This window comes from Hemiscyllium ocellatum, chromosome 3, assembly GCF_020745735.1.
Source record: "Hemiscyllium ocellatum isolate sHemOce1 chromosome 3, sHemOce1.pat.X.cur, whole genome shotgun sequence".
Taxonomy (NCBI): domain Eukaryota; kingdom Metazoa; phylum Chordata; class Chondrichthyes; order Orectolobiformes; family Hemiscylliidae; genus Hemiscyllium; species Hemiscyllium ocellatum.
Genome location: NC_083403.1, coordinates 113,752,700 through 113,772,391, shown reverse-complemented (window position 1 = coordinate 113,772,391; position 19,692 = coordinate 113,752,700). Strand labels below are relative to the sequence as shown.

The window sequence follows — 19,692 nt, the reverse complement described above, 5'->3', positions numbered from 1 at the left end:
ACAACACCAGGTTATAGTCCAACAAGGTTTATTTGGAAGCTCTAGCTTTCAGAGCGCTGCTTCTTCGTCAGTTAAGGAAGATGCAGCGCTCTGAAAGCTAATGCTTCCAAATAAACCTGTTGATTTTTAATTTTGTCAAATAACCAAATTGTTTTATTGCTAAAATAACTCATTAAAGTTTAAAGGAATTGCTTTATTAGAGAGCTTGCATCTGTGCAGATCGCAAAACTCAAGATTGTCATTTCAAGTGAAGCAGCAATTGAGTGATCAATTTCTCATGCATTCAAAGAATTGAGACATCATCCAATTAATAAATATCTATCCATTGAAACTCACTGACAGGAAACTCTCACATGAGCGCAAAAACAATTTGCTTTTCAAAGAAATAAGAATGATGCTTGAGGCAATTATTTAAACAAAATATGACTTATTTTGGCAGGAGTCCAGACAGTTCCAATTTACTCTCAGTTGCAAACGTATTGTTATTAACACTATAGGTGATTTAATTGAGATAGTGTGTAATGGAATGGGTGATTATAGCAATCTGTACTTCAGGCAGAAATAAAGAGATAGTGTGTCTGGGTGAATGGTCAAGATTTAGAAAACAGGTCACCAAAGCTGAAAAAGAGTAAGAGCAAAGCTGAATAATATATAAAAAAAAGTAGTGGCTAATTGATATCAAACCAGAGTTTTTAAAAGAGAGCTAAGAGAGGTAATTTCTGTGCATTGTTTTCTCTGGAGAATATTTCAGTTGAGTTGGTGATGGTGCACTTTCAGAATTTTAGCACTAGAAAGATGCCATTGAATCAGAATGCAACATTAAGTTTGCATGAAAATGAAGTTAGGATAATGAGGGGATGGGATAGGGAGTTATTGTGGTATTACAAGCTTGGAATCATGACCTGAAGAAGTGAGGAACTTTGCAGCAGAGATTTGCTTGGTGCAATGTTTTAGGTGCCAATGTATTAAACCACTGTACACCCCGACATATAAATGTCTATTATGCTACCTGGAAATAACGAGACATTGTTTCTTCTTACTGTATATTCTCGAGTATTAAGCCATCCTTTATTTTTGGCCAAATAATCTGGAAGTTTCCATATATCTTGTATAAAAGTCAACCCTAGTTCTTCACAGATAACAGATCAACATTGTTGAGTCAGTATGCCAACCGTCATGTCCTGCACCAGGTTTCCAGTCTGCTAGTTGTTCCACTCTGCCCCCAGTCTTACAGTCCACGCCTAGTCACCCAGTCCGCTGGCTATTGTATTCCGCTCTGTGTTTTCAGAATTGCCATAATGCAATTTTTTTTCTCTCTATTCGTTTAGAGATCAGTTGGGCTTTTGCTAATGATATGGTATGAATTTTGACGGGCATGAATTTCAGCCCCTCAAAAGTAGTGTCCATTTTGGGTGGCATAGTGCCTCACAGCAGCAGGGTCCCAGATTCGATTCCAGGCTCGGGCAACTGTCTGTGTGGAGTTTGCACATTCTCCCCATGTCTGGGTTTCTTCTGGGTGCTTTGGTTTCCTCTCACAGTCCAAAGATGTGCAGGTCAGGTGAATTGGCCATGCTAAATTGCCCATAGTGTTAGGTGCATTAGTCAGAGGGAAGTGGGTCTGGGTGGGATACTCGTCGGAGAGTCAGTTGGACCAAAGGGCCTGTTTCCACACTGTAGGTAATCTAATCTAATAGTCCACCCCATAAACTTAACCTTAAAAAGTAGTAAAAAAAAATGACTATTACTCGCATTTATACAGGGTATTTTAAATTTGAAATTATCAGCCGGTCAGGCAGTATCCATAGATAGTGAGAGTTGACAGATTGAATTATACAAAACACTAGTTTCCCCAGTTAGAAACTCATCTAGGATTTTGGGACAGAGGATGAGACATTAGTCTGGTATTTAGGAATCTGGTGGTTTACCAAGCTGCAGATCATATTTAGGGGGTCAGGGAGCTAGGGTGTGAGAGGTGATGGTTGGTGACAGGAGGGAATCCTGGAGAAAAGCAATACCTTATGGTGGGAAAGGCCCTCCAAAACTCTTGGGGGTTCCATGACAAAGTCAAAACTGCTGCATACTAGTGGTCAGTGTAGTGGAAGTCTCCCAGCTTGAGCATTTGGTTGAGACCTCTCCTGTTGCTGCTTAAATTGCGATGGTGGCAGGATGAGTACCTTTAGTGGGTATTAATTGGTCACTTCAGAGTCTCAATTGGGCCATTAGTGAGTGGGTAACCAACACCAACACCACCCTTGTTGCTGGTATGAATGTGATGGAGGCAGGGTTGAGCTGATAGACACACTTATTAGGTTTATTGAGATCCCCGCACCCCCCCACCAGCGAGAAACTTGCAAATCCAGTCCAGTGTTTCAGCTCAATGATTTTTAATTTGAGCAGAGGCCCGGGAAAATGTCAAAGAAATATCAGGAATCTGAAATATCACATATGAGTCTTTCTGCACTGTGCTGCTAGATCTGCCGAGTAATTCCAGCATTTTTGTTTTTATTTCCCATTTCCAATACCTGCAATAATTTTTCTGTTCACTGCATAGGATCTCTTTTTTTTTTAGCCACGTTATCTCCGGGTTCAATTTTACCATCTCCTACTGAAATGATTCTTTCTCAAGTTCTCAAGTGTGGAAGTTGTTAATTCCTTCAGTTTTCTCTGCCTATCTACAGAATTTCAGCTAGCATATATGTTCAGCAGGTAATCAGGAGAGCAAATGGAGATGTTGGCTTTTATTTCAAATGGAATGGAGTATAAAATAGGGAGGTCTTGCTGAAACTCAGCAGGTATTTGTCAGACCACACCTGGAATACGGTGAAGAGTTTTGGTCCCTTTATTGAGGGAATGATGTACTGGAATCTGTATAGTAAAGTTTCACAAGGCTGAGGCGTGTATGGGTGTGCAGGGATTTCCTAATGAGGAGAGGTTGAGTAGGTTGGGCAGATATCATTGGACTTCAGAAGAATGAATGATGATTTTATTAAAGCATACAAGATTCTCAGATGACTTGACAGGATAAATGTATAAAGATTGTTTCCCCTTGTGGGAGGATCGATGAGCAGAGGGCACAATCTCAGTAAGAAGTTATCCATTTAACACAAATATGAGGAGGAATCTCTTCTCTTGGATGGTAATGAATCTATGGAATTCTTTGCCGGACAGGTCTGTCAAGACTGGATCATTAAGTATCTTCATAGTTGAAACAGATGTTTTACTAAGTAAAGGAATCGAGTCTTTTAGAGAAGGCAAGAAAGTGGAGTTGAGGATTATCAGATCTATCATGATCTCATTGAATGGTAGAGCAGACTAGATGGTCCTGATAAAGGGCTTAAACCTGAAATGTCAACACTCCTGCTGCTAGGATGCTGCCTGATCTGCTGTGCTTTTCCAGCGCCACATTTTTCAACTCTCGATGGTTGAATGGCTACTGCTGCCAATGGTGTATGTTCTGCAAAACCCTTCACCATGATATCATTGGACAATTAGATTTGGATTTGCCTGTCCCCCTCCCTATGAGTGAGGGAAAATTAGAAAGGGAATCTCATTGAACGTCTCTCACACATTGTCCAGTATTTCCAGTAAGACTAACAGTGTGAGCACTGAGTGTTCTGCCAATGAAAGTGGTCTTGAATCTTTTATGATTATTCCAATTGCCAATATCGGTTCTGTTAATTTGAAATTTGTTAATAAATTGCTATTTCTGCTACATATTTGCAATGTACGATCTGCATTACGGTGTTTTTTTTAAAATAGTGTCATACTAGTTTCAAGCATTAATAACAAAAGTGAGGAATAAGTAACACTTTAATTGTAAAGGTAAAGTCACCATAGTCCCAGAGGACTAGCTGGCTGCTGTCATATTAGAGGGAGATGACTGGTAATGGTTTAACCTCAGGTGATGGCCAAGGTTGAGGAGGTTGGGCCTTCATGATAACCTCAGCCAGTGTGGGAATTGAACTGATGTTGTTGGTGTCACTCTGCAATGCAAACCAGCTGTCCAGCTCAGCTGACAACCCCCATATTGGTTGTAAATCACACCAAAAATATTATTCTCACTCAAATATGCATAACACACAACTGAACAATGCTCATGCCCCATTTGTCACTTCAATCTGTGCAAACATCAAAGCAAAAACACGTAAAGAACACTTATCATAAAAGTTATAATGTTGCCAAACATCTATGTTGATAACTTAAGTGAAGTGGAAAAAAGTGTGTCTGGAGTGTAATGGTGATAGGCGATGAAGTGAAAAGGAATTATTCAAATGTTGTTTCTGAATCATTTTCAGGTGGTAATGATATTCTTTTCATATGATTTTTAACCAGCTTTTGGCCAAAATGAATGTCATGACCCTGGCATTCCGGTCAATGGAAGAAGGTTTGGTGATATATTCCTGCTGGGAAGTTCTGTCTCTTTTCATTGTGATGAAGGCTTTATTAAAACCCAAGGATCTGAGACCATAACCTGTGTTATACAAGAGGGAAATGTCATCTGGAATTCTGCTGTTCCGCGATGTGAAGGTAATTACTGCATAAGCTACGTTTCTTCAGGAAAGGAGAAGAAAAAATTTCCTTTTTACAAACACCTTAATGTAACATTTGTTATTTTTTAAAAAATGATAATGAAATTAATCTAATTTCTTCCTCACATGAGATATTAATTGTCATTATATAGGTCATGTAAAATTACTGCTCAGACAGTTTCATGCAAATGTACACGCTCTTATGGCTTTCTGTAAGGTCTGGCCATTTAAGGATGTTTTAACTATTCAACACCCAGCCATTGCAAGCATAAGGGTTGGTCATCCAAACCTTCTGCTACAAGTCATTCTGAGGGTGGGACACCTTGAAATGTTATTAGCCCATTGAATGACCTTCATCCTTAATTAAGGTTGAATTGAGTGTGCTGCACCCGGTGTACCAGCTGAATTCTTCAAAATCCCATGTATGTCATGAGACTAGGCTTTTGTTGTATCATGGAGACACTGTAAAGGAGTGAAAATGGTAGCTGGACTCACTTTCAGAATGCCGGTCTCATTTCCTGGTGGTCCTAGTTTTAGCATTACTGCTTATGGGTTTGAACTGGTTTGGGTCTCAACCTCATACCCTATACTCCTGACCTGGCTGCTATCATGGGGTTATTCAACTCCCAATTCCTATAATATTCTGAGAGAGGGGCCATTTTGTAAAGGGTTTTTGGGTGTCTGAATGAGGGAGCCTTTTCATACTGAAATTTAAAAGGTCCTGCCAAGGCCTTGAATTCAAGATTGGGTCTCCCCTATAGGCTTATGCCTTCCATGCTAAGCTGTATTGCTTTTGTGCCATTTCTATCATTATACTTTGTGGAATCAATTAACCCTGTAGTGACAGTACATTTAAAGGATCAATGCAAGAAACTGCAAGTACTCAAAACCTCTTTATCCTGTAGGAATTAACATTGCACAACTGACAGAAGAAACCACATCGACAGAGCTGTCAATCAATATATCATTCCCTTGGTGACAACTGTGTCAGCACTCTAATTGATGTTTTGGCTCTCAGGCGAGACTCATCATGCATGCTATTCAGAGATAATTTTTTAACCCCTGCAGCCCACCTTAAGGATGAAATTCAATGCAAAACCTCAGTTGTTTCATAACATAATAGATAAATGTTTCGCAAATATTTTCATGTTCTTTATTAAAACTGTTATTTTCTATTTAGACAAATCTTTCTAGCAGTGTATTACATGTCATAATATCCCTTTGTATAGAAACAACTACATTTTTAAGTCTCTGCATTTTTATTTTGTTGATTGTTTTAACTCCTGAAGAGATGTCTTAGGGCAGAGATGATTGTCCTGCAAGAATCCAGCAATCTTCCTTTGTGTTGGCACAACTCCAGTCATTGAATAGTATTCCTCCTGAGTTCCATTGTTCCCAGTTTTTCCCAGGTCCATTGCCTACAAAGACATATGCTGCTGTCATATCAAGGTTGGTCATTTTCACCTCACCTCTGGAGTTCAGCTCTTCTATCCATGTTTAAACCAAGGCTGTAGTGAGGACACGACCTAAGTGTCTCTGGAAAAATGCAGACGGAGCATTAGTGAGCACATTTATCTTTAGCATTTGCAGCTTGATTGCACTGTGTCCAACCCCTTCCATCACTTTGTTATGATTGAGAGTAGACTGACAGAGTGATGTTATTGGTCAAGGCCAGACCATAACTTTGTAATAACTTTGCAATTTGTTTTGGTAAGTGTACAGTGAAAATTATCCAGAGTAGGTTAGATAGGTTGACTACTAGATTTTAAAACAGATAAAACTTTATTTGCAAAATTATACAACAAAACACAAAGGGCAGAATAAAGAACCTCTACAGTCTATCCAAACTAAACTTAATTACACTGTTCCAATTAGACACAATAATCCCAATAAGCAACTCCCTTTAAAACCCAGTATTAATGGAACACATTGTTACAGGTTGAAGTTGAAGGACAGAAAGAGAGAGAGAAAGAATTTCCGCACAGCTCACTGTCAAATTCATCATCCTTTCAAGACTGAACTAAACTGCTCAGCTAGAGAGCTGACCACTCCCATTTCATTATACACATCACTTCTAAAACATGACCACTTTGGCCTGAAGTCTCATCTGTTTACATATAAACAAAAGGCCTCTTAAAATCCCTTTCATCTCTGTCCCAAACCAGACTGATTGGAGCCCGGCCTGGTTTATTGCCCCTCTGAGAAAAATTAAGGACAGAGTCTCCTTGAACCAAGGAACAGCTTTTAGGGGAAAAAAAAGGAGCAGCTTTTGTGACACCTCACCCCCCCCCCCCCCCCCCCCACCCCCCGCCACCAATACCAAAACATGGCTTCATTTTTAAACCTTCAAAACCTAGTTAGTAGTATTAACACATATACACTATACTAACAATAAACATGCAAACATGCACCACCCCATACAAATTCAAGCTGCAGTACACCCACCACCGAACGCCTCTGTATCTCATTCGAGTCTCAATAACGCATCGGTAATCACATTTTCGCAACCTGCCACATGCACAATTGTCAAATTGAATGACTGCAATGAGAAGCTCCATCTAAACAGTCTGGCATTTTTGTCCTTAAATTTTTCCACAAATGTCAATGGGTTATGATCAGTGCATACGATTGTCTCAGATGCATTGCTGGTAATATAAATACTGAAATGTTGTAAGGCCAACACCAAGCTTAAAGTCTCTTTCTCCACGGTTGAATATTTCTGTTGATGAACATTCAACTTCCTGGAAAAATACCGGATGGGTCTTTCTATCCCCTTCAACATCCTCCTGCAGGAGCACCGTAACTACACCCACATCACTGGCATCAATAGTCACCTTGAAAGGCTTCATGTAATCTGGTGTGGCTAATACTAGGGCAGTGGTTAACAGTTTTTAGGCTGTCAAATGCCTTTTGGCTGTCTGTTGGACACTGAAACTTTTTGCCCTTTTTTAACAATTTGGTGAATGGAGCGGCTACACTGCTAAAATTCGGCACAAACCTTCGGTAAAATCCACTCAACTCCAGGAACCATAGTACTGGTTTTTTCATCGACTGTGTGGGAAATTCCCTAATTATTATTGTGTTTGCATCTCGTGGGGCTACTTGTCATGTCCAATAACATGGCCCAGGAACGTGACTTGTCTTTGGCAAATTCACTTTTAGCTAGGTTTGCCATCAAGCCTGTCTTTCCAAAGTCAATCAAACAAGTCCAATAAATGCTGTAAATGTTCCTTCCCATGACTGACTAAAAATCACCAGGTCATCAATATGCACCACACAGTTGAGTAATCCGGCAGTGACCTTATTAGTTAGTCTCTGAAATGTGGCTGGAGCATTTTTCATAACAAATGGCATGATTTTGAACTCCTATTGTCCATTTGGCATTCCGAAAGCCAACATTGCCTTTGCTATCTCTCACAGAGGTACTTGCCAATATCCTCTGAGCAAATCCAACTTAGAAATGTAAGTTGCTTGTCCCATCTTTTTGACACAGTGCTCCAACCGTGGAACTGGATATGCACCAGTCTTTGTGAAGGCTTTGACTTTTCAACAGTCCACACATAGCAGTTGGGTACCATCTGACTTTGGCACCATGATGATGGGTGAACTCCAGTCACTGTAGATTCATAGAATCATAGAGATGCTTAGTACAGAAACAGAGCCTTCGGTCCAACCTGTCCATGCCAACCAGATATCCCAACCCAATCTAGTCTCACCTACCAGCACCCGGCCCACATCCCTCCAAACTCTTCCTATTCATATACCCATCCAAGTGCCTTTTAAATGTTACTTTTGTACTAGCCTCCACCACTTCCTTTGGCAGCTCATTCCATATATGTTCAACCCTCTTCATGAAAAGATTGCCGTTAGGTCTCTTTTATATCTTTCCCTCTTACCCTAAACCTATGCCCTCTAGTTCTGGACTCCCTCATACCAGGGAAAATACTTTGTCCAATTATCTTATCCATGCCCCTCATGATTTTATAACCCTCTATAAGGTCATCCCTCAGTCTCCGCCACTCCAGAGAAAACAGCCCTAGCCTATTCAACCTCTCCCTGTAGCTCAAATCCTCCAACCCTGGCAACATCCTTGTAAATCTTTTCTGAACCCTTTCAAGTTTCACAACATCTTTCTGATAAGAAGGGGACCAGAATTGCATGCAATATTCCAACAGTGGCCTAACCAATGTCCTGTACAGCCGCAACATGACCTCCCAACTCCTGTACTCAATACTCTGACCAATAAAGGAAAGGATACCAAACGCCTTCTTCATTATCCTATCGACCTGAGATTCCACTTTCAAGGAGCTATGAACCTGCACTCGAAGGTCTCTTTGTTCAGCAACACTCCCTAGGACCTTACCATTAAATGTATAAGTCCTGTTAAGATTTGCTTTCCCAAAATGCATCACCTCACATTTATCTGAATTAAACTCCATCTGCCACTTCTCAGCCTATTGGTCCATCTGATCAAGATCCTGTTGTAATCTGAGGTAACCTTCATTGTTGTCCATTACACCTCCAATTTTGGTGTCATCTGCAAACTTGCTAACTATACCTCTTATGCTCACATCCAAATCATTTATATAAATGACAAAAAGTAGTGGACCTAGCATCGATCCTTGTGGCACTCCACTGGTCACAGGTCTCCAGTCTGAAAAACAACCCTCCACCACTACCCTCTCTGTCTTCTACCTTTGAGCCAGTTCCGTATCCAAATGGCTAGTTTTCCCTGTATTCCATGAGATCTAACCTTGCGAAACAGACTCCCATGGGGAATCTTCTCGAATGCCTTTCTGAAGTCCATATAGATCATGTCCACCATTCTGTCCTCATCTATCCTGTTTGTTACTTCTTCACAAAATGCAATCAAGTTTGTGAGACTTGATTTCCCATGCCAAAAGCTATGTTGGCTATCCCTAATCAGTCCTTGCCTTTCCAAATACATGTACATCCTCTCCCTCAAGATTCCCTCAACCAACTTGCCCACCACCAATGTCAGGCTCACTGTCTATAGTTCCCTAGCTTGTTCTTAACACCTTTTTTTAAACAGTGGCACCACGTTAGCCAACCTCCATTCTTCTAGCACCTCGCCTGTCACGATTGATGAAACAAATATCTCAGCACAAGGCCCGGCAATCACAGCCAAACTGTGTTTTCTGGACCAGCTCATAATCATCAGCCACTTCACTGCTCACCTTGATGCTTTAACTGTCTGCTCTTTCACATGAGTTTGCGCTACTTCAGGCAGTGAATTCCTCCAAAATAATTACCTCTGTAAGGGCATCATAGGTTTGCTCAAGTTTTAAAGCTCATGTCAATCCTTTGAAATTACTCTGATACTTTCAAACTGAATATAGGTTTGACCTGGGTCCCTCCTTAGATTCCTGAAATGTTGTGTGCAGGCTTTTGGTACAAGCTCATATGCATTTAAAATGGCTTTTTTCACCTCTTCATACTCCCCAGGTACCTCCTCTGATAGTGATGTGAATACCTCACTCGCCCTACCTACAAGTTTTGTTTGGATGAACAAAACCCACATTGTCACTGGCCACTGCAGTTATTTAGCCACATTTTCAAATGAGATGAAAACGACTTCCACATCCTTCTCATCAAATTTAGGCAATGTGTGAACATACTTAAACAGTTTCTCACTTGGCTTCTGACTACCAGAAGCTCATCCTCACTAAGCCTACCCTCAGCCTTTATCTCCAGCCTTTTAAGCTGACTTTCCTTTTTAAGTGTCAGTCCTTGAAATTCAAAAGCTCTCTCTTTTTCTGTCTCTGCTTGCTTTCTCTTTTCTTCTGCTGCTTTCTCTTTTTCTCCCTCTTTTGCTGCTCTCTCTTTTTCCATCTCTTCTGCTTTTAATCGTAACTTAAATTGTTTCATTTCTGCTGCCCTTTCCTTATCTCTCGCCTCTAACTCAAGCTGCTTCATTTGCAATTGAATTCTTGCCGCCTCTATAGATTCCGATGGTTTCTCCAGCAAGTTCAAATGCTGAGCTACTGCTGTAATTATCTCTCCCTTTCTCATAGAAGTAAGCAGTTCCAATTTCAGCTTCTTTGCTGATTCCTGCAACTCAGTCTTATTCACCTTTTGTAAACCATCCACTTCCAGAAAAAGTTTGGCGACTGAAAGAGCCATTACTATCCCAAGCTTTGTCTACTCAACTAAACCAACACCCGGAATAGAGACAGTAGCACCTCCCACTCGCTGTTTAAATCCCAGACTAGGCCCCAATCTGTTGTGGACCAGGCCAGACCATGCAAAATGTTCTTAAATAGACAGCCCAGACCATAACTTTGCAATTTGTTTCAGTAAGTGTACAGTGAAAATTACCCTGAGTAAGTTAGCAAGGTTGACTGCTAGATTTTAAAACAGACAATTTATTCACAGAATTGCACAATGAAACATGAAGAACATAATAAATAACCCCTACAGAACTCAGTCTATCCAAATTAAGTATGCTGTTCTGAAAATACACAACAGTCCGAATAAACAAGCTCCCTTTAGAAACCAGTATAAATGGAACATATGCTTACGAGTTGAAGTTGAAAGGAAGAAAGTGAGAGACAATGTCCTCACAGCTCATCATTGAATTCCTCACCAGTTCAAGACTGAACTAAACTGCTAAGCTAGAGAGCTACCACTCCCTTTTCATTATACAGGTCACTTCTCAAACGTGACCACTTTCACCTGAAGTCTCACCTGTTTACAGAAAAACAAAAGGCCTCTCAAAATCCTTTTCATCTCTATACAAAACCAGAGTGATCAGAGCCGGCCTGGTTTATTACCCCTCTGAAACAGATCAAGGACAGAGTATCCTTGAGCCAAGGAACAGCTTTTAGCCAAAAAAAGGACTAGCTTTGTGACAGTGGCAATGGTTGGGTAGGATTTGTACTATTTTACATAGGCTGGATAATTCTGGGAAATATTTCAATGTTGTTGCCAATGTCATTGCCAAATTCGGAGACCTTTGTTCAGCAGTTAGCAAGTTCTAGAGCACACATTTTTAATGCTATTGCCAGAATGTTATCAGGGCACATTGAATTTGTAGTAACACCATGCCCTCAGCCATATTTTGATCTCATGGTGAAGTAAATTGAATTATTTGAAGACTGGTATTTGTGTTAATGTGGACATAAGGATCTTTACTCTCTCCGCCATTTTATTTCTATTCCTATAGCATCTAAAATGTGGACAACCGATTCGAACTGCTGCTTAATCAATGACTTAGGTGGACTTATATTCATTTGATGAACTATGACAAAAGAAATCCTCGGTAAAATTGAAGTGAATGGGAATCAAGGGGTAAAACCTCTAGTGAATGGTATTATGTCTTCCAAGTACAGTGAGGGATGAGTAAAAAACGTTGGCCTTGCAAAAATGCCCATATTCCATGAATGAATTGAAAAAAAAGCATTTGTACTCTGTGCCTCAATTTATAAAAACTGGGATAATTAATGCATTTTTTGCAGCTTTATTAATTGTCATCATGTTTTTACAGATTTATTTGTATGAACTAATAAGTGTCTTACTTTTATGCCATAGAGTCATAGAGATGTATAGTTATGTAATTTAGTTTAATTTTGTTTTACTTTTTACAAAATGTCACTTCTTCCGAGTTTATCCTTTACTTATTCTTTCCTTTTTAACTGATCACCTTATTTATGTTTACTGCTTTTTTTTCCATCTAACTGTTTAACTACCTGATTCACGAACCTCTCTGTGTTCTTAAAACAGATCATATGTAGGGGAGTCACCCAGATAATGCATGTGCCACTAGTCCTGAAACTGACTCCAGACACCACCATTGTTGAGATCACTTTGATCTGGAAACAAAAGTCTGTTAACCACTGGTTTCTTCTTCTTGCCCTATCACTAAGTTTCTATTTATAATGCTGGATTTCCTTTCATACAATGAGATCTAATTTAACACTTGAGGCAGTGCATTCTGCTAATGGACAGACCCTAATACCATTTTAATTTGTCGGGTAAAGTACTGGGTACACAAAAGGTGCCCTGGTGAATTTTGCTAAATTTGGGGGCTTCAAAATGAAGCAGGATGATTCCAACAAGTTAAGTTTTGAGGTTGGAGGAGAATGCTGTGATCTGTTTGAGTCTGAATCTCAGAGGGAGCGGCAAGACAGGTTGGTTTTTGGTAAAACTCTAAGAGTATACTTCTATTTACAGGGCCCTCCCTTGTTCATGGATCCAGTCGTCGTATCGTGGCCTGCATTAGTTCTAACCTAAAATGCAAATTGGCTTCTAATTACCTTAAGCAACTCATAATGTGATTTGAAACAGGTAGCTGTTTGGGCATGTGTCCATTCAAAATGAAGCCAGCATTATACCTCTGTCCCTCATTACTGTATGAAAGTCTCTCAAACTTACTTCACCCTTTCATTGATTCGCAGAACTTGAGTGAAATCAGGGAATCAAAACACACAAGAAATTACAGGCAAGCCAAGTCTAGTAAATCAGGACAGTAATACATTGTGCCATCAGTTTGACATTCATTGCCTATTTGTCTCACTCTTTCACTCTTTAAGAAATTATTTGTTTCTATGTCCTTAAAATAGCATATATTATTGTGGGTTTAATGTGAAATATTTGGCTGTTTAGGAAAGATTTGTTTGCATTTAAATAGAGCTTTGCATTTTGTCTCTATCCACCAGCACCTTGTGGTGGCCATTTGACAGCACCGAGTGGGATAATTTTATCTCCAGGATGGCCAGGATATTACAAGGACTCTCTAAACTGTGAATGGGTGATCGAAGCAGAACCACGGCATTCTATCAAAATAACATTTGACAGGTTATTAATTTTCAATGCCTTGAACTAAATGTAAATTGACCTTTCACGCTTTTACCTCTCTCAAACTATTCAGTAAGTGTGACATGATTGAATTTCAAATGTTGAAAGGTGGAACAATGAGTCCAAAATATCTGCATTTAATAAACTCTAATTTTGACTTCCAGCAGCGCAAGTTTTGACAGATAAATAATATAATGATAAAAATTGTAATCCATATGTTCTGCCACTAGATATCACTAGCAGTTTTATAAATGACATAGAACGAGAAATGATTCCAGCTTATCAACAGGCCAATTGATTCATTAAAGTCTGTAAATGCTTTATTCTGCTCAAGGATATTGTCTCCACTACACACACTACACACATGCACACACCCACCCACCCTAGAAACACACACACTACAAACACACATACTACACACACCCCCTACAAACACACACTGTGCACACACCCTACAAACACACATTACACACACGCTGCACACTACACTGTGTTTCTGCCTTCTCCTCACATCCCTTAAAAAACATAGTGGATTCATCTTCAGCCATGGTGTGTACTGAGAATTCCTGATGTTAACTCATCTCTCATATTCTCTGATATATTCATTGTGTTAGGTGAAATAACTCACAGAGGCTGGTATCCTATCACCAATTTATCCTTTATTTACATGTGGAAAGTCTTTGACACTAATCCAACTCCCTCAGAGCCAGCTCTCTGAGTGAGTCGGATGTCTGACACTCCTTATCTGTCAACCCAGGCTCCCTGATTGGACCAGATTAACAGCTCCAATTAGGGAACTCATATTCTATGAGGGCCACCTGGCTGACCTCGCTATGATCATGGCAGTAGGTCTCTGAAAAAGTCCTTGAATTAATTCTTAGGCTATTGAACTTCAGTATGGGAATATGAATTGGCTATCAGAATCTTCCATTTAACCATAAAATCATTCAAACTTTTCCTAGCATCCATTGCAGAAAAACACTTCAAACAAATTTTAGGAATGTTTCTGTGATGTTGGTGTTTGTATGATATTCTGGAAACGGGCTGGGATACTTCAGTTCAAGTTAAACATGAAAACATTTGAAGAGGAAGTGCATTTGGTAGAACTGACTCATTGTCCTTGAATAACGTAAACAGTCACATGGCTACAATATTAGATGTCTTTCATTCAATCTTATTACAGTGATGAACTGATTGCTAGTGGGATTGGTAAAGATTCTGTGTAGAATTCTTTTTTAAGATCTTGTGTCACGACCGGACCCCTGGCAGAGTTACCCATTTGTTACCGTCCATTTGGGATACCCCAGACTGCTAAGTAACTGGGTCAGGCGGGATGAGCTGCCCCCTTTTTTTTAAATTCACCCTGTTGGTTAGGTGCAACAAACTTAATTTAGAAAGGATCCCTTCTCTTGTGGATACCATTCTCCCAGATGCAAATATTGTGAAAGAAGCCAATTTAATCAGGCTTTCTTGAATTAACAAAGAATAAGTTTATTAATTACTAAACACACACACACACTATACACACACTACACTACAGACACCACACACACTGCATACACACAATACACACACACACACACACACACACACACACACACACACACACACACACACACACACATTACGAGGTGAATCCAAATGATAAAAATTACATCTCTGACATACATATCACCCACTGAGTTGTTTTCGAACAGCAGGTTATTGAAACTTGGTGCCATTGCACTGGATGTTACAAGTTAGTTGATGGACAGTCACCTTCATTATCCTTCATTTTGCAGATTGGTTGAGATTTGTAGATCTGATGTCTTTTTGATCATGACTGGATTTTAACATTCAGAGTGAGAGAGAGAGCTCTTCGTTGTCCTTTTTCTTTTTAAATGGTTTGCATCACTTGGGCTTAGAGAGTGTTCTCTTTATTTTCTGGCTTTTGGCTCACTACCTTAGTTCGCACGTCAAGGGGGAAACTAAGCAATAGTTCTTTGAATGCGATCTTCACAGCATAGTAAGTTAGGTGAGTATACAGTCCCATGAGAGCATTCAGTCCCATTATTCCACTTCAGCAGAGATGAAACTAAATTTTTAAACCTTGTCCTTGTGTATTCCTAGAGAGTAAACCAGGCTTGTTTGCAAGTTGTGTCTTTCTGCTGAGAGGGGAGGGATCATCAGTATCTTGGTTCATCTTCTCGTTAAGTCCTTCTCTGTTTAATGTTTCCCTGATTAATTTATGTGTGCGACATTCCCTGGCTTCACACAGGACATTGCCAGACAGAAATTGACTGTAAACACATAGCTTTTGTTCTGTAGCATTCCAACTTTAAAAAACAACATTTTTGGAATTAAAAGTAAAACAATCTCCAAATTCTTCAGGGTTGATGATCCATTGTCATAACAGATTGTGACATAAAAGGAACATTGCCTTTAAATTGTGTATATTTGTAAGAATCATAGGCATTTCACAGCCAAGATGGATTCTATCCACTTTCCTAATCATCTTACGCTGTCTAGCTCTTGGTGTAGTATCATCCCATTTAAGATCTATTTTCCAATCTAATTTTTCATTGTAGTGCCGAATTAGTTGAAATCCATGTTCCAAGACTCTAACTTTCTAACATGGGCCATGACTCTTTGTGCTGACCCCACTCTTGAAAGTTCTGCAATGGAACCTAGATCTCATAAATCAAGGATCGATGTGTTAACACAATGGCCATTCAGATCTGGTTTAATGATCTTGTTGGAACATTAGAAATAGGAGCATTCCCTTAATGGCCTAGTTGCCAAATGGAGGGCATTTCATTATCCAAATCAAGACAGCATTGAATTTGGTCTCAAATTTGTGTTGTTTTAGTGTAGGTATCGATGTTGCACAATGTCTTCTCTCTTTACAAATGAAGGATTAAGATCTTGACAGCTACTAAAATGCACTACTTTAAATAAAAGCTGCACAATTTGAATTATATAATCCAGATACCAAGAGCCTTAGTATTATTGACTTAGTGTCAATAATCCACTAAGATGTAACTTCTGTTTCTTAACATTGCCCTAAGACTGTACCATATCACAAGAATGATAGGGAACAGGTGCCTGCACTGTTAACAAAGTTCCTGGGGTGGGGTAACAGAGCAGTTACTTTTACATGTGGAACTTTTGCATTAGTCAGTTTCTTCATGAATGAAGGACGGAGAAGAAACAATTTATGTTGATTAAAGACATATCTTAAAGTTTCATTTTTGTTATGTTTATTTATGCAACTTTGAGCGTGAAAATAAAATGGCTGTTAAGAAGAATGCTTAAATTTCAACTGTATGACATTGAGGATGTCACATAGTCATCGTCATAGAGATGTACAGCATGGAAACAGACCCTTCGGTCCAACCCGTCCATGCTGACCAGATATCCCAACCCAATGTAGTCCCAACTGCCGGCACCCGGCTCATATCCCTCCAAATTCTTCCTATTCAATTATCAGCTATCACAAATAAATTTGTTGATTGAGACAAAATAATTTCCTTGTGTCTTGGCTGTGGAATGGAAACATTGTGCTGAATATAACGAAAGCACAAGAGGAAACGTAAGGCTCGAGTATTTGATGCTAGTTAGTCAGATCTTTGTTTCCAGTCTGACTGCATACTGTCCACAGAGCAGTTATGTCTTATTGGCCTGACCAGCAGCATGCTGTCAAATCTTGGGGAGATTTATGACATACAATTTTTCTCTGTAGATGCTAATAATTTCTTTGCATTGCACAAAATACATTTACTGAAAGCTTAATTCAGTTACATCTCTTTCCCTCAGAGTTGGATTTGACCTAAAAGTTTCTTCTGACGCCAGCCACAACCTCTTTTGAGCATTGCGCTGAACTATTGCATCAAGCTTGTTTAAGATTTATCACCCAAGTGTGTCTGACTATTTATTTGTCTTTTTGACCTTGTTTGTTTTGTGTTCAAACAAACTTGCCCAAAAAAAAGAGAGGAGAAAGTGAGGACAGCAGATGCTGGAGGTCAGAGCTGAAAATGTGTTGCTGGAAAAGCGCAGCAGGTCAGGCAGCATCCAAAGAACAGGAGAATCGACATTTCGAGCATAAGCCCTTCTTCAGGAAAGCCCTTCTTCTCCTGAAGAAGGGCTCATGCCCGAAACGTCGATTCTCCTGCTCTTTGGATGCTGCCTGACCTGCTGCGCTTTTCCAGCAACATATTTTCAGCTAAAAAAAAGAGACTTTCAATGTAATATGGTTTGGTGCCTAAAGTTCTGCACCAAGATGCTGCAATGTGAAGTTCAAAGCATTGGTCTGAAATTACTCTTCTTTAATAAGGATGGATACTTTAATGGTTTGATTTAATTCAGGCTAACAGCTTTGCTAAACCAAAGCAAAAGGGATTTCAAACAAATGCATTAATCTTCCACCCATTAGTAACCCGTCATGTAATGTCAGGAACAAGAAGTTTATTTCAGTCACCAACTGTTCTACATTTCATTGCATACATTCAAGATACATTATTTTAGGCCAAGTAACTGCATTAAATTCAACCACAACGAATTCACTGGTTTGATTTAGACCATTCATACTCGCCTAATCATCTTGACAGCCAGTAAATTACATTTATTTCAAAAAAATAAAAGAATAAATGTTTCAAATTATACAATCCAGACTCCAAAAGCCCTGACTCTCTGCCAGTAATCTGATAAATATAACTCCTGCTTGCTACCTTTGCCTTAAGCCTGTACTTTACCACAGAAATAACAGGGCAGGTGCCTGGACGATTAACAACCTGACCTGAGTATCTGGCCACTGGAGATATTGGAAGCTGACAGTAATATCTTGCCTTGCTGTGAGTCTGGAGACAGACATTGATCTGGTCTAATTTTTTAAAGTGCACAAATGTTGACTGCTTAGTTATTGATTTGTCACCCCCTAATGACTGATTGTGTTTAGCATGTAGCTATGTTTGGGTCCCATATTCAGCTGTTAAGAAGGGAACTGCAACTGCTTTGGTGTCATGACAGAACTAGGGAGTTTGGCACATCACAACCTTCCATCAGATGTGGTAGAGGGGAAAACAGAGCATTGTGATGCACATAAAAGAAACTATTTCCCCATAATCCCTTCATTGTTGGAATTTCTGTGCAACCAGTACACAGACGAAAATAGTTTGAATGTAAATACAGCCTTCCAGCCCAAATTGATCATTTATCACATTAAATGGACCTGAATTTCTACCCTTCCAACTTTTGCATTTGTTTTTAACACAACACTACCCAACCCCATCATTATTCCTCTAAAAAAAATGACTTATATGACTTATATGGCAAAATATTTCACAGTCAGTAGGGACCCTTTACTTCCTTGACCAAGTACCACTTTCAAACGTGAACATGATCATTGGGTGTGGTGCGTTAAACATAGCAGTTACCCAATCCAAGCCTGTCCTGTCCTGATGTGATATCCAAGAAGACAATAAGAAATAGGAACAGGAGTAGTTATTTGGCCCCTCAAGCCTGTTCCACCATTCAATGGGATCATGGCTTATCTAATACTTTTCACATCCACTTTCACCCGTTTTCCTCGTAACCTTTGATTCCCCAACTGATCAAGAATCTATCTCAGCCTTAGATGTACATAAAAAATTTGACCCCACAAAGACTCTCGACCCTCTGAGAGAAGAAATTCCTTCTCCTCTCAGTCTTAACTTGGCACTACACCATAGTCATCAAATTTCCCATGAGGGAAAGCGTTCTCTCAGCATCCTCTTAAACCCCTTAAGATTCCTATGTTTCAATGAGAACATCGCTCATTCTTCTCAACAGCAGTGAGTAAAATGCCAACCCTGTTTGCTTAAAAGGCATTCCCTCTATACCAGAGATCATCCCGGCAAACGTTCTCTGAACTGCCACCATTTAAGTTTTATCTTTCTCTAAATGAAGGGACTGAACTATACACAGATGTAGTCTGACCAGCACCTTGTAGAGTTTCAGTAAGACTTCCCTACTGTTATACTCCAACCCCTTTGAAATAATGGTCAACATTCCACTAATCTTCTTGATTACCTGCTGCACCTGTCTGCTAGCCTTCTGTGTTTTGTGCACAAGACGTCCTAAATTTCTTTGTGTTGCAGCTTTTTTTCCCCCATTGAAATAATACTTTTCTTTCAGTCTCCCTTCCAAAATGAATAACTTCATATTTTCCCATTGGCCAACTTTTTGTGCACTTCCAGGTGAGGTCAATCATTATTGATGAGACATAGAAACTTTGACTATTTTTGTCTGTCAGTCTGAATAGCTAAGGTGTATAGTATACCCTCATAATGCCCTTCCCAGACTCAGCAGACAGTGCAGGCACCAGAGCTTG

The 19,692-nt window shown here is 39.6% G+C and overlaps 1 protein-coding gene across 1 annotated transcript in view; it reads left to right on the top strand.

Moving 5' to 3' along the window:
- Positions 1–19,692, top strand: part of LOC132835936 (CUB and sushi domain-containing protein 1-like) — a 2,426,762-nt gene that overhangs the window by 1,855,999 nt on the left and 551,071 nt on the right. The window contains exons 16-17 of the mRNA XM_060855058.1: positions 4,333–4,527; positions 13,208–13,346. Coding sequence (XP_060711041.1) covers positions 4,333–4,527; positions 13,208–13,346 — 334 coding nt within the window. The remainder of the gene's footprint in view (positions 1–4,332; positions 4,528–13,207; positions 13,347–19,692) is intronic.